At 30.6% G+C, this 16,836-nt stretch overlaps 1 protein-coding gene across 4 annotated transcripts in view; it reads left to right on the forward strand.

Annotated features, from left to right (window-relative positions):
* Window positions 1-2,054: 2,054 nt before the first annotated feature.
* The window catches only part of LOC132752164 (dystrobrevin beta-like), an 87,377-nt gene continuing 72,595 nt past the window's right edge, over window positions 2,055-16,836 (forward strand). The window contains exon 1 of one of the 4 annotated variants that reach the window (XM_060742457.1): window positions 2,055-2,207. In XM_060742457.1, the coding sequence (XP_060598440.1) occupies window positions 2,189-2,207 (19 nt within the window). In that variant the 5' untranslated portion in view covers window positions 2,055-2,188. The remainder of the gene's footprint in view (window positions 2,208-16,836) is intronic. The other 3 variants (XM_060742458.1, XM_060742455.1, XM_060742456.1) reach the window with 3 other exon arrangements.

Raw genomic sequence — 16,836 nt, forward strand, 5'->3', positions numbered from 1 at the left:
AATTATTTAGCGTGAAACGTAGGGGTCCGAGAGAGAACAGCCGATTTATGAAACTTCGTTTGATGCGGGTCGGACTAACTTTGAATCGGCATAACTTTTTTAATAATCAAGCAATTAACATGCGGTTTAAAGCACATGAAACGGAATTCATTTACGGAGGGAACCGTGTCAGGGATTTTTGTTTGCTCAATCAGCGACTTAATTATCTTTAATTACGTAATATATATTCATACTTTATTTTTGTCTCATTCGTATACATACATTTCTATACATATTTACACATATTCACATAAAATATGCATACGACCATTCTATTTAAGAATATTAAGAGACATTATATCAATGATAAACATATTCAAGACCTATACAGTTAGTCTAAGACTAAAATCAAATAGTAAAATTACAATGTATTTAAACAAAATATTAAAAGTAAGGTAACCATCGCTAATCGAAAAATAAAAACTGCTAAGAAATTGAGAATTGTAAATCGGAGCCCTATCGCGCCTATAAAAACGTTTTAAAAGATCGATTATCATTCAAGATAAGATCTTGCATGACCTGATTAGCAAGGATTACCTTAACCTAGGTAAAATACATTATCATGTTTAAAGCAAATATAATGGCATTATTTACAAGAGAATAAAAGACGACGTTGTAGAATGTTAAAACAGGTTTTGGCACAATAACGTATCATTTCAGTTGTAGTGAACAGAAATATTAATATGTATGGTGAAAAAAGTCGCATAAAATGTTTGACGTTACGTAATATTTTTTCAGAAAAGATAGAAAAAATTTGAGACACGATTCCCCAGATGTTATAAGTATGTTTATTTTCCAAAAGTTTGATGACAAAAAAATAAAAAATGACTTTGATATGACGATTTAAAATTAGGATTTTTATTAAAAATCAATCATTTACAAAGGCATTTTTTTTCAAATATGTTTTTTTTTATGATGATCAACGACATTTAATGCACAAAGATTAAATAAATAACAATTATTACTAAAATAAATTGGTTTAAATGACATTTATGCGAGTACCACGGAAAGTGTCTGTTGTCGCCTTAAATCAATAATCTAAATTCCTCTTTACAGCTAAAATGTTATGAATGGTATACAATGTATATAAAAAATATTACAATTAAGTTAATTGTTTCAAGTTTATATTAAAATTAGCGCAAATTGAAAACATGTTTTATATATGAGTTTTTTCTCTCAAACCATTCCCATATTAGCTTACACATATAATTGTATATGGGTCAATATCTATAATATTAAATATACACATATAATTGTATATGGGTCAATATCTATAATATTAAATATAAAGTTAGATTAATCCACAATCTGCCTTATGTCGTGTCAGAGACAAAGTTATCTATGTCTCTGGTCGTGTGCACATGATTAATACATACATATGTAGATCTAACTAGTATTAGATGGATGTTTACATTCTTTTCAATATGAAAATGCTTATATATATACGACATGTTTAGGATGATAATGATGCCGAAATATATATAATAGAAAATTAAATAGCAATATTTAATTTGAAAATATACATGGTCCGCCTCGTCTCGAGTCACGGTCCGCTCTGTCCCAAAATATGGTCCGCCCTGTCCAAATATACGGTCCGCGCTGGTACGGTCCGCCCTGCCCCACGGTCCGCATTGACGTACGTCCGTGGATATATGGTACTAAATTATCATTGTCAAAGCTTCATCGGTTATGACAATCAATCCATTGCAAGTTGGCTTCATGCATTAGTCTTTCTATGATACTGTAGGCCTTGAGTGTATTAGAAATTCATGTTGGTTTGACATATGCCTACGATTTTGTTTCTGAAAACTCAATTAAACTACTATCAATAAATATTTTTGAAATTATTAAATCTACGACCGGCTCCTCTATTTTGACTTCTGTTTATAAACACATTTATAAATTTATTGTTGACCTAGAAGGAATGGTAGAATAAACATGTTCAAATGTCAAAACTTATATTATGGAGAAATTCACACAATTTAGTGTCATTTGACCCAAGAGAGAGTTTCAGAATCCAATAGGCGCTTGGAATTGAACTTTTGATTGGTCGTTTCAGTTTCACTGACCTTTGACATGACATATGTACATAATTAGAAATGTTATGTGAAAGTGACAGGGGAAGTGATATATATTGTTTTGTCGTGACATGGGTACATACAGGCCAGGTATCAAGTTTTATTAATCACATTACATACCTGTCACAATAATTTTTCCTTTAAAGCTTCAAGAAGGAGTAATTTATCGATGTTCAACTGAAAACAGATGAACAGGCATATTGCAATGTATTGACATTATTGTAATAATTTCTTGTCATCTTCTCAATAATATATTTGGTAATCTGGTAATGTTGTCTAATAATAATTACTATTATTAGCATAGTTAGAAATTGAAGATAGATGTTACCTAAAATGAAATTAGTGATGGCAAAGTTATTACATGTATCTTGATTCTTACAAAATTCATATGATATCTAATTATCCTTCACTCAATTTAATCTCAGGAACTTGAAATTCTATCAATATTAACGATAATATGCAAAATATAGCCCCATATGATATAAAAAAGCACAGTATATAAGGGGTATTTTTGGATATTATCATTAATATTGGTTATTTGATAGAATTTCATGTTCCTGTGATTTAATTGCCAGATTTCTGTAAACAGGACTTGTCTATTTTGGAACCTTTAAGGTTTCATGTTAGTTCACTGGGTTTGGGATCAAAATATTACATAAGTTGAGCATTAAAAGATGCTATTATGATTGTGTTTTGCTTTACAATTTGTGTCAGACTGCACAGTATTATAAGTTTGAAGGCTTGCCCGAGTCCTATATTGGTGGCAGTCAAGCAAATTTCTAGCAATAATCAACAGATGAACATATTATTACATAGTCCTTGATTCTATGTAGTTTATCTCTAATTAAATGTCATTATTGATTTATTCTCTGGCACACCAAGATTGTTTTGATGTCACTTGGACAAAACTAATTAATTGGACTTGGCTGTACAGTGGTAGAGTGTTACAAGTTCTTTGCAAGTTATTATTTATAAAAACATATGACTTTGAGAAATAGGTTTTAGCTCAGGAGTGACCCATGCAACAATAGAAATGTGAAAAAAGATAGATTTTATGTTCTATACATATACTAAGCATATTCATGTTTTGATTTAAGATTGTTTTAAAATGTGCCACAGTAAAGTACATACTACATGAAGTACTGAAAGTTAACTGTAACCTTCGAATTATTATAAGATTTGAGTTTTTATTGCTACATAGTACAATGTCACGTAATGCAGTTGTTCAGAGTCAGTTTGATTCATATCAATTTAGAATGTAGCAGTATTTTATTTATGAGAAAGTTCTTGAAGGATATTGCTAATATGATATTTTGAAGGTGAAAATTTACAAAATTCTTTCATTTGTTTTAACATAATCCCAATCTTTAAAATGATTTTTAATGTTAATAGAATGAGGATGGTTGTAAGCTGCTTTAATCAAGAATCTATGGTTTTTTTGTCAAAAGATTAGGAAATATGCAATCAGACATGGGCTTGTATTTGCTGTAGATGCAATTTTTCTTGGAATATTTACATTTTGGAGTGTTTTATTGATACTATATGCTATGTTACAGACAGACTGACTAGTGTATCACGTAATCAAAAGGGATTTTCAATTTTTCATGATTTTTTCCAAACATTTATTTGAAATTATAATATATACATTCAATGTTTATTAATGATATCTGATGAAAATGAAAAAGAAACTTTGTGAAATGATGTATTGTTATTGTGTCTAGTGTAAGACAGATTCGAAGACCTTTAAGATTAGATATATTCAGTAAATTCAGTCTGGAGAATTCCATAATACAATAACAATGCTTGTGTAAAAGAAGACTTGTTTCACAAGTTTCAGGACTATTATTTCTAAATTTCCTTGATGTTTGTCATGTTTCCTTGAAAACATAAGATGATCATATCCTATATTTTAAAATCATTACATTATATTTGTCTGCTGTAACATTTATGTTCTCTGCCCTCACTTATATTGGTATTTACAGATCTTTTTAATATAATTTAGGTCTATTTTCTTACCTGCAACACTGGTACAGAATATGCCAATTCTAGAGTACATTAAAGAAACTGCTGAACACATATTGTATAAAAGAAAAATCTCTTTTGCTTACTTTTGTTTTTAAGTTCTTATAGGAGATTCCCTTTTGAACAAAATTATTATTTCAAAGAAGATCAGTAACAACATTAATATAGACTGATAATTGGGAATTTTATGCTTAATCTTAGTAAATAAATATACATGTATAAGGGGGAAAAAGGCCTACCATATATTATGTTTTATTTTCTGAAATAAATCAATATAAGCTGTAGATAAATGATAGAGTAATATTGCCAGAATATAAGTTGAGTTCTGTATTCTAGTCAATGTTTTCATTATTAAGAAATACTTTTTTTATTTAAATATCTTTAAAGGCACATAATGCCTCATAAACAAATAATTTTCTCCTTCTTTTGAAAGGGTATGCTTAATATTATATCGTTAAAATGGTTTTAGAGAATGTTAAATGTTTATTACCTAAAGAATGTAGTGTTAAATGTGAAATTATCAGTCATAAAATAGCAAAATGTAAACATAGAAGTATTTTGATGTCTATACAGAATACATGTACTAATCACTATAACTGTTCTAACTGCAAAAAAAAGCAGCGACAGAAGATTCAGGTACTGAGCCAATTTGGCCATTGAATGAGTATCTTTTTTGAAACTATAAAAGTTCAACAAAAATTAAAAAAGAACTTTTGAGAAATAAAAATAAAAAATTTATGGGGAATCATGGGCCTTGAATTGATAATTAATTATGCTGAAATTTATGTATAACATGACTGTTCATGCTTGTGTTAATTTTCTGTGATGTTCCATCATTTACATGCTCATGTAAACTACAGCTTCTCGTTCATTCCAGCATTGTCTGTGATCAGTTTTAGTGTCATAAATTGTTGATCAGCTGTGAAATGATTACTCCTTTCTGACCACTACCTAAGCAAATATTTATTGATTTCTACAAGAAGAAAACCTTGGCTCATTGCTTCTTATTCGAGCAAGATATTATAACTAATATATATTATTGCTGGGTGATATTGTATTGATTTTGACAAAAGGCAGTTTGCACTTTTATAATTAAAAAATATTGAAAATTGAAAAGTAAACAGTAATGTCATGATATTGTATATAAGCAAAATGAAATAACAAGTACATTTTTTACTCAGTCAGAAATGTTGTTTGCAACAATTGGCAAAACAAATGAAAGTTTTTTTTCATGAATATTAAATCAAAAATTATTTTGAGCAATATCATGCAGTCTTTAATACGGCACTATCAGGAAATTACTGTGCCAGGTGCTTCCACCTTATACTACATGTATCACACAAAATATATTGTAAGTGCTTTAGGACATGTACATGGGACATGATGATATCATATAATTCAAGTGACTGCATGAACATCCATTCATGTCTGACAACAGTATGACTAGATCTCAGCTGACGATTGATCAATATTTAGTACATTTACTATTTTGAACTTTAAGTATGATGACATAAATGCATTGTTTCTGGCAGAACCAAAGGAATAATTGTCTGGACATGTACACCATACATTAAATTTCGAGATAAAAAGCTAAAATTATTTATGTACACATGTACATGTACTCAATAAAATGAGTTTATTTACAGACTCCTGTAATATGGCATGAGTTACTGAGTTACGCTCATATGTATGTCAGGATCATTAATATTGAAATTTTCTCTGTATATTTAGTGAACATATACTCTCTATTATTATTGAAATTGCCATACATGCAAAACTGTTCAGTTGTTTATGCGGAGAGAATTTTGTAGGCCACAGGAAATTAGAATCCTTTAATTTCAGTTAGAAATACATTCTTGATTAAATAATTACAGTGGTGGTGTAATATTGCATGTTTTATTCCCGTCTTATACCTGGAATTTCTGATTTCTTACTTGATTAAAATTGAGTACAGAACTGTTCTGCACAGTTCTCAGTGACACTAACCAAGCGTGCATTCCAATAAATATTTAGTTTTTGCATGTCTGTGTTTCAATTGTCAATGTTCTTGGATTGATGGATGAATCATAGCAATGGCTCATTTAACTGTTATATTATTATAGAGTCTGCCTACAGTTTGTAAGATTCCCTGTGGACAATGATTTTATAATGATAATTTCTATAAGCTGTTATGAGATAGACTGACTGTGAGAATTACATGTTTCACACCAAAATTTGTATGCCTGTAAAGGCAGACATTTAACTCTTCACCAATATAATCATGATTCATTTGATTTTGCATGAAGTCTTAGACAGTAAGGTTTGTCACTGATTAAAAATGGTACAGTTTCATTTTAAGTGGAACCAATGAAAATTTAGGTGTTCGGTGCGTTGATTGGTCACTACCCCCGCGCCCCCCTCACCCACTCTACAACCCTCCTACCTCTCAAAACCGTGTAAAATTTAGCATTTTTCATTTGAAACATGTTTTAATATTTGGTGCATGCTTTTAATTCAATTACCTTCATTTCCCACAAAAATATATATATATATATATAATATATATTCACTTTGTAGAGTGAGTGAGGGGGGCCCTGGGGTAGTGACCAATCAACGCGCCGAACACCTATGTTCTGCATTATAACTGAAATTAATTATGCAAGAGCCATAACTAAGCATGATTTTGTTGAATTTAACCCCAATTGATCTTAAAATATTCCTTGTTTAGATCTATCTTCACAATAGTTTTCAGGTTCAGGTTCATTAACTACATGAATTTACATTGAATTGTACCGCCTTTGTGAGCTATCTGCTTTGTTTCTGTTCACTCTCAAATTGAGTACATTCATCTGAACAGCTGATGTTTTAATTGCATCCATGGTTGACTCACCTCTTGGAGACATTGGGATATTTTATGGATTTAAATAAGATACAGGGATTATGCATATAGGTAAACACATACATTGTAGTTTCCATTTAAAGCACCAATAAACCTTTAAGTCTCTCATCTGAACAACTGATTATTTTGTAGATACATGATGTAGAGTAGCTTGGTTTCAAACTTGGGACCCAGGTTATTTCTTATAGTGATCAGGCATATAATATGACCACTCTATCACATATTAAATATTGGGGTCTATTTAGTTTCAAGTTATTAGATATTACTTTTTGGACATCTGAGTTATTTAGGTTAAAACAAATACAAATGAAAAGTAAATACTTAAAAAAATCTCTATTCATATCTTCCAGAATCTATAATTGAATTATGCGCAACATTTGCATTGGTTCTTACATTGCATGAATGTTGTTTCAAGATATATATCAAAAGTCAGACCGTGCAGTTGTTGTGGTTATAGATAAAGATTTCAGCATAAAGAAATAGAGGGGAAATAATAATAATAACTCGTTCAAAAATAGACAGACTTTCATGTTAACTGCTGCCACATGTGAGATAATAAAATACAAGAATATATAATTATGGGGCGTATACTGGCCGAGGGGTTATGCTCTTTGACATCAAACCACTTGCTTCTTACTGCTTATAAGGTTTGAGCCAAGCCAGCGTCTTCAAGTTTTTTCATGTAAAAAAGGTATCCAGCTTTAATAGTAGGTGGTTCTACTCAGATGCTCGATTGTCCCCATTTCTCCACCAGTAAAGCTGGAAAGTCACCATAATTATGAACTTTACTGTATTCAGGTGTTATGTGAAAGCTAAACAATATATATAAAAAAAAGATAATATTATTAACAATGGACAATTTCAAAAAAAGAGCAAGTGCTTGGCAAAAAGTACAATCAATACAAAAACAACTTGAATTTCAGTTATGAAGACATTGACGTATCTAAAAACAAGTGGGATCAAGTGAGAAATGATTTAAACTTCCTTTTTCCCTTAATATGTTTTCATATACAGTGTGACTGACATTTATAGTTTGAAATATTGAGAAATTTTAATGAAATTTTATGATGTGTTATAATATACAAAGAGGTCTTTCTTGGTACAGAGATATCAGAATTATTATAGTTTTAATAATTTGTGAGTTAGGTCACATGTACTTTATGACCTGCTTTATATTATTAAATTTGATATGTGAATTTCATTTCCTAAAATAAATTTTAATAATGATCTCATTTAAATTTAGACAAAATTTGTTACGATTATAATTATTTGCATCTGATATTTTCTTTTGCATCATACAACGTAAACGTTAAAATTTTAATAACAGAATATTAATTTTGAAATATTGCATCAACTGTTACTATAAAAATTTAATAATATAGAAAATGATATGTATATATTTATGAAATGTCATTTTAATACTGTAACGAAAAAAAAGCTTGAAAAAAATTTGATATTTTCTAAAATTGTAAGATCGAGTTTCAGTTTTTATGATATGACATTTATATTAATTGTCATAGTATAACTGTATTGATTATATTCTAGAAATATTTGAGCTTACCCTGCTTGCAAGTTGGCAACAATAAATTATACCTACGTGACCAGCACATGCCAAAATAAGCAGGTATTTCATTACATTCAGGTCATTTTTCAGTCAGTACTTATTTTAAAATTTTCCCTAAAAATGATGAATTGTTTTGTCCAGATTGAAATAAGAAAAAGTCCATTTAAGATAATATTGCATGGTAAGGGTGAAAGAGGTTTTTATTATACATGTTATGGTTTATTGCATTTTGAGGAATTCTAACTTCAGTTTGCAATTGAACTAAAAATATAATTATTTGTAATAAGTATATAGAATATTGAGAATTAATGTACAAGTATTTGAACCGAATGATGTTTTGTATATTTTGAGAAATTTCAGTGTGCAAACAAATTTATTACATACGTATAATGTTTCAGCTAGAAATTATGGAGGAAATTGTTAGTAACTGTCAAAAGCTTGAAAAATCAATTTGCACCAAGTGCATGCAACATGATATTTCTCTTGTGGGCCTGTGAATTTCAAGATATCTGTAAATAATTCAAATTGACAATTTTCAACTGTGTAAATAGACGAGACTAGAGTTCTAAATGGTGGCATTGTTCAGAAAGTTTACTTTTGCTAGTGTATTAATTTTTATTATTGACCAATCTTTCATATTCACTCTTTGAAAACTTTAAATGAACCTGTCCAATACATCGTTTCTTTTGCAGAATTGATATATTTGTTTATTTGTTTTAAAAGTGTTAATATCTAATAAGGTATTGAACAGGAAACTCTATTTTTAGTACAGCTGGGTATAGGTCTATTATATCAAACAACTTAAACAAATAATTGTTCAAATAAAAACAATTGACACTATAAAAAGTTTTTTAAAAACATGGGACCTGTGTATAAAAAAAAAACTGCTTTTCCGGGGATCAACTAGTTTGGGGGAAAAAATCAAAAAAGGGTGGGGAACCCCAAAGTAAAAAAAAAAAATTTTTTACTTTTTTTTTTATTTAAATTTATATGCCCCAATTTGAATTTTTGGGCCATTAATGTAATTAAAAATTTAATTAAAAAAAGGGGTTCACTTTTAGCCTGAAAATTAAAAACAAAACAAATTTGGGGATTTTTTACACTTTGGTTAGGTTTTGGCCCTTTCAGGGGTTGGTTCTTCAAAGCTATGAAAAGGGAAAACAGGGGTCCCTAAAACAAAAAAATATTGAGAGCATACATTTTAATTTTTTTTTGAGAGCTTTAAAAAGGGGGTCAAAGGTTTGAGGTTTTTGGGTTTTGAATTTAACCCTCATTTTTCAAAGTTCTGAATGTAAAATTTACCCTTTAAAAAATGTTGAAACTTAAATAAAAATCCCCAGGGTGATAATTTTTAGTTTAAAAAAATTTTAAAGTGGGTTTAAAAGGCCCCCAGGTGGGGCTGGGTTTAAAAAAAAAAATCAAATTTAAACCCAAAGATAAAATATAATTTAAAAACCACTTTAATTTGCGCCCCTTTTTATTTAAAAAAGTTCAAAGGCGGGTTTAAAATCCCAATTTAATTGCTAAAACAAAGTTAAAGAAACCCGGATTATTTAACAAAAATTTAAAAATTTTGATTAAAATAATTAAAAAATATAAAAAATTTTGGAATTATTTTTTTACATATTTTAAAACAAAAAACTTAAAGATCCTTAAAAAAATCCCCTTTACAATTTTTTTGTAAAAACATTAAAAATTTTCTTTTAAAAATATAAATGTTTAAAAAATAATGTGCCTTTTAAAATAAATTTTATAAATTTTAAAATTTAAAAGCTAAAAATTTTTTAAAGCATAGATGATTTTATTTTTTGTTGTAAAAACTTTTTCAACAAAAAAATTTTGAACCCAAATTAAAAAAAAGAAAAGGGAAAACAGGAACAAACAGACTAAAAAGAATATTGAACCTAACGGGAAACCCGGGTAAACATGAGGGATGCTCACCAAAAGGGCCGTTTCCGAGGGGGGTTTAGGGGTACCTCCCCCCCGGGGCCAAAGGGAGGGCCCCCAGGATTTTACTCACAAATATCCCACAGGAGGAAAGGGGCCCGGCCCCCCAAAACCTTAAAACAAAATATTCTTGAAAAATTAAAACCCCCTTTTGGAAAATTTACTGTGTTTTCAGTTTTTTAGATTGACCTTTGGTAGGGGGAATTCCATTTGCTTAGGAGCTGATGTCCGAAAAACTCCTTTCACCAAATTTCAGTTTAGTTTTTTGGTTGCCACTAATCGTACAGGTGGATTTGAAGAGCGCAGATTTCGGGAAGTGGAATAAACTTGAATCATTTCCTGCATATAATGATGGGAGATTGTTGTTTTCAGTTGCACTTGAAAGTATGTAATAAGATCTTGTAATTCACTCTATATTCGATTGGCAGCCAATGAAGATCTTCACCACTGGTGTAATATGATCTTTTCCTAGATGTACGTTTAATCCACACGGGCTGAAAGTATTTTGAACAAGTTGAAGTTTTTTTCATTGGTTTTGTTGAGGTATACCATATAGAAGAGCATTTGCAATAATCCAGTCTTGATGTCACGAGAGAGTTTAACGAGTAGTTTTTGTAGCTTCTTCGTTTGAATATATTTTTTCGAATACGTTTCCTATCTTTAAACTTATTTTGGGCATACGGAAAAATCTGCACACGGACTAACATATGGGTTCCCTATTAAACCCTTTTTTTCAAGGGGAAAACCCAAAAAACCTTACACTTGTGGAAATTTTTTTTGATTTCAGCTTTCCAATTGACAGGGTTAAAATTTTTCCCCGACTGTATTTTTACCCGACCAAAAAAACTATAAGTTTTGTTTTGTCCCCGAATTTCCCGTTTTAGGAAAAGTTGGGTGTTCATCCAGAATGTTAAAATTTTTTTTTAAGCGTTTTTAGACAAAAAATCAAATACAAGTTCAATTTTGGGGTTTTGTCCAAAAAGGTTTTGGAAAAAAAAATGTATATTTTAGGGAAAGTCAGCCCTAGAAGTACATTGGCAGAACCCCTGTTTTCGAAAAAATTTCGCCGGGCAGGTTTTTTGGAAAAATTTTTTTTAAAATTTTTTTTCCTAAAAACGAAACCCCGAGGGGGCAAATGTATGTTTATATTTCACCGGGGTTTAGATAGTTCTCCAAACAATACCCAAAAAGTTTGTAGCGGGCCCCCTGAGGAAAAAGATCTACACCAACCCAGCATTTTTCCAGTTTAAAAAACCCAAAATTTACATTTTGAGTTGAAATTTAAAAAAGAGTGTTGTGGTCAATCGTTTTCAAAGGGCCAAACAGAAAAAATCCCAGATTACTAAAATTGTAACTTTGCCTTTTTTCAAAAGGGTTGGGGAAAAGTTCCTTTTTGCACTTTGTTAAATGCAGTTTTTTGGAAAGAAAAATTTCCTGTAGCAGAATTTTTTTTGGGTTTATGTAGAAAAGTTAGTGTTGAGAAAAAAAATATCAAACTGACAGTCCCGCGCAAAATTCTAAAGTTTTTAATTCATATGTTTCATTTTGCAACTGGTCTAAAGTTTTTTCAATAATTTCTTGATCCAAATTGTCTTTCTTTAATAGTGGTCTGATTGTCGAAGTCTTATTGTGTGGAGGTACGTCGGCGGTGTTAAAATGATAAGTTGAAACCATGTGCGTTAGATATGGTGATACTTCAAGTTTTGCATTCTTTTAGGAGCCAAGTCGGTATCGGATCTAGTTCACATGATTTAGTAGATTGACTTTGATATGAGCTTAAGAACTTGCTCTTCTGTAATAACTTCAAATTCACTGAATGTTTCTTTAGGCTTTTGTATTTGAGTTGAATTAGATTCATTTGTTGTATTACATTCATTTTTAGATGCTATGTCAGATCTGATTTTTTCAATTTTGTTTTCAAAGAAAATCACTAAAATCTTGAGCTAGTTTCTTTAGCAGAAGTGTGTGATGGGAGCTTAACTTCAGGTTTGTTTCCGAGGAGATGATTTGTTACTTTTGAAAATTTGTTTTTTGATCATTACCACACGATTTTATTTTGTCTTTGTTAATATGTTCACGAGATCTTTCAATTACATCATTTACAACTAAGCACTAAAACTTTCTGTATATTTCATGATCTACAGTTAATTTTGATTCCTGCCATTTTCTTTCAAGTTTACGTTTAATGTGTTTCTCGTCATGTATTTCTTGATTGAACCACGGGCATTGGGTCTGAGAACAATTGTTTTTTGTTTTCTCAGGTGCATGTTTGTCTAACAAAGATGAAAGGACAGTTGTGATATTTCTCTGATTGCTTCTCCATGCTGTCTGGTTTAGGACCAAAAAGTTCAGATGATCTAATATCTGCTTTGAATCTTCAAAATGTTTATATCACGAGATTTCTGTATGTGACTGTTTTACGAATAGGTGGTGGTTTCGAAAACATTAACTTTCATTAGATAGCAAAATGGTCACGTGTTACTTTTCCGTTTGAAAGTTTTAAATCCAGGATCAGTTATTTTAAATATCAAATACTACATTTTCATTTTCTCTTGTTATGACTACATCTAAAATGTTGTCCAGCTACATGTGTCGGTTCATTGACTAACTGTTTTTAAATCCAAATGTGTTTCAGGATGGATAAGAAATTCTGCGCATCACGATTATCAAGTTTTATCAATGTGAAATTTTTGTATCTCCTAGAAACACTCGTGGTTTTGTCAGTTTTCAGCATATTTCGACAGAAAAATCAGGAAACTCATTGTTCAAGAATTTTGAAGTACTTAGGCCATTCGTTTTGGATGGAGAGGTCTATAATATTACAACAAGGCGGGTTGAAAAGTCACGAACACTAATGATAACAGTCCATGAATTCGAATTTTTCAAAGTCCCATCTTTACTTGACGAGTCAATTTTTGATTTTTATTGAGGTCTTGTGAAGGAAAAAGGGAACACCCACCTTTTTCTCAGTTTTATTACGTTGTTTTTAAAAATCCTTTGGGAAAAAAAAAATGGATGGGTTGGGTGCCTTTGGGGGTTTTTCCCGCAGGGTTTGGTTGGTTGGGGTTTCTACCAAAAACATGTTTTTTTCTGCAAATAGGATTTAGAAGTCAAAAGGGCCCCAAACATTTTCTATGTAAAAATTTAAAGTTAAAAAAGAAAAAAAAGAAAGTTTTTTACTTGACAAAACTACTTTATAGCTAAAACCAATTTATTGGGAAAATGATGGACAAAATTTTAGAGATTTGTTTCCCGACCTTAAAAAAATTTTTTTTTTGGGAAAATTTTGTCATAAACTCAAATAATAGGATATTTTTTCTGAAGACAATAGCATTCTAAGACTGTTTAGGTCTCTTAGTAAAATCTAGAAATGTGTTTGTCTGACAAGTTTTTCATTGTCAACCATTTACACATGTACTTTGTTTTATGGTAGGTTATTTTTCTTTTCAGCATACAACTGTAAAAAAATGAACTTTTTTGTGTATAATTTTATACAATTTTCAGTGAAGTTTATCAAGATATTTTTTGTTTTTATTAATAATTGCGCTGTACAAAAAAAAAATGTTTGTCTTTTACCCCTCAAAAAAATAAATGTGTTGCCTTTTCTGTGAGACTGAAGAATAAGACTGTGAGAATTAGCCCTTCTGTATATGTAATTGGTAGAGTTAAACTCGGAAAATATGTTTCTTGGGGCAAAATACCGCCCAAAGAAAAATTGGATAATTTTTGGAAATTTTTTTAACCCAAATTTTAAACTATTTAAAGATTACTTGGGGGTTTTTTTAAGATTTTTAATTTTTATTTACTTGAAAACAATAGCAAGTTTACCAGGACTTGTGATTATGTTTTGTGTGTGCATAATTACTTCTGAAAATGCAAAATGCACAAGAATTTGATTATGTTTGAAACATATAACTTCACCAACAGAAACTTAATTGACAGTTTGCAAGTTTGTGAGAAAAGTGGTTAGAGGTCGTCAATCTGTTTTGTCTGTCTAAAAGCCCTGAAGAGTTTCAATTATTCATAACTGTTTTATTGTTATTGGATGGTTGAATCTGTCAGTGCTGGAATTATGCCAAATTGAGAGTTTTCTGTTTGTCCTTATAACCAAATTATTCTGACCAGGTTATTTATGGTCCAGTAGTAAAACAATTCTGGTGCTGAGACTTTATGTAAATTTGTGTGTTTATGTTTTTGTGAGACGATTTTATAATTATGATTTGCTCAAAGTTTTTTCGTTACTGTTCCTAAATACATCAAATGGAATTGTAAGTTTTTTAATCTAGATAAAACTGTCAATGATTTAAATGGAAAAATTTTAAAAGAAGTTCTGTCTGAATAGCAAACAATGCGCCCGTCGCGTTATAATCAAGTGTGATTGCGCCGACGTACATGTAGCCCATGATCAGACAGACACCGAACATATGTGCCAGCTGATCTTGGTCTGCACTCGGCGGGTCCCGTGGGTAAAGTCAGTTGCCATTCAAGCAGCCTAAAAGATTTAAGAATTCTAGAAATTATTTTGAAAGTGTCAATGAAATTCAAGGAAATATTATTGTGCTCTATTTAAATACTTCTGTTTGCATAATGCATTTGGGGTGTGCATGTTGACATACTGGAAATGTAATTATGAATGCCTCTGAAACATCCATATAACACTTATTCTCTTACAAGAGCCTGCACAAAGGAAAGAAAAGATAATAATTGATTTTTATCAAATATTAGTAACACACACAAAAAAAAATAACAACAATTTGCATATTGAAAAAAATATAAGTAAATACGCCCAACAAAATTATACTCTACCAGCACATAATAATTTGTTATTGTATTTTTAATTTGTTTAACATTTTACGACCATAAAATTTTAGTTCCATGGAAACTTAAATATAATATTTCCTGTATCTTAATTCTCCTTAGATAATTTGCAATGTCTGTTTTTCAATTCTACGGAATTAAGCAGGAAATTCATTTCAGCATAATGAGGTCATTGACCTCTGGGAATTTCTGCCTTCTTGCAGGTTTTTTTAAGGCGGATAATCTTGATTGACTAGAATTCAGACTAGAATTTTATAACATTCTGCAGTTTTCTCACGTTTTATGACGGCTATATTGAATGAATGTAAACAGTATACTGCATCAGAAAACCAACGTCTTTTATATGGTTTTGTAAAACTATGGTAAATATGTAAGTATTTTTGCATCATTTAACTCATCTGATGTGTAGCCCTCCATAAGCCTACTCAACTGTACATCAAGCCTACTCAACTGTGCATTGATGTAACATGACTTTGTTGTCATTGAAGATTTCCACTGAAAAATGTTTTTTTTCATATTATAATTGTGGGTTCCACGACTTTTGGAACTATCAATGATTTTTTAGTGATCTATTACATGTATTACACCCTTTTGTGAGTGAAATATTAATCCCCTTTTACGTGTGATATCATCACTTATATTTCATAATCAATATAATTTGTTATGGATTTTGATTGAATTATTCCCCTTTGTCAACTCAAAACAATGCTACATCATTTGTTTGCTAATATCAAGTACTGAGAGTGTACATTGTATAATATGTTCAAATGAGCTTTATGATTGACAATGTTTTTTTCTTGGAATTATATTTCAGAAATGTCTAGAAATTTCAGAAATTGTGTAGTTCTGACTGTTTGCAAGTGTAATGATATATATTTCAATAAGTGAATGAAGTTGGGGTGGTGGTGTGTTGGTAGTTTTCACTCCGGATCAGGGCAGTTACAGCCACATTGAATTTACCAGAGCACAGTTCAGCCACCTCATTGTTCCTGGGCAGGTTGTCATTGACAAGCAGTTTACCAGTACTTGTTGCCTTCACTTCCACAAGGTATTAAAACTTCTGTACATGCCAGACCAGACGTACAGTGTGAATGACGTTAGAAAAGATTTCATGATCAATCAAAACGAAAATGATCTGTGCCATCCGGGAATCAAACCCGGGTCACCCTATTTACAGTCCCAAAGCTGAAGTATATTCCAAGAAACCTTGAAGGAAGTCTATAATGATGGAATCAAAATCAGATAAAGTCATGTAATGTTTAAGTCTATTTAGAATGAGACAGGAATGTATTTGATTTGTGAATCTGATACTTAATTTAGTATCATAACATTCATTATATTAGGCAGGTGAATGAATCAAGTCAATATTTAAGAAGTTTGTAATTATTTAAGCTTTTACAAACATGTTATTTGTCTGTCTGGAAAAAGTCAATGTTGATTTAGTGTCATGATCTGATTGAAGTAATATGGTGAAATGGAAGGACAAATTC

This window comes from Ruditapes philippinarum, unplaced genomic scaffold (assembly GCF_026571515.1).
Source record: "Ruditapes philippinarum isolate M1 unplaced genomic scaffold, ASM2657151v2 ctg95_1_1_1_1, whole genome shotgun sequence".
Taxonomy (NCBI): domain Eukaryota; kingdom Metazoa; phylum Mollusca; class Bivalvia; order Venerida; family Veneridae; genus Ruditapes; species Ruditapes philippinarum.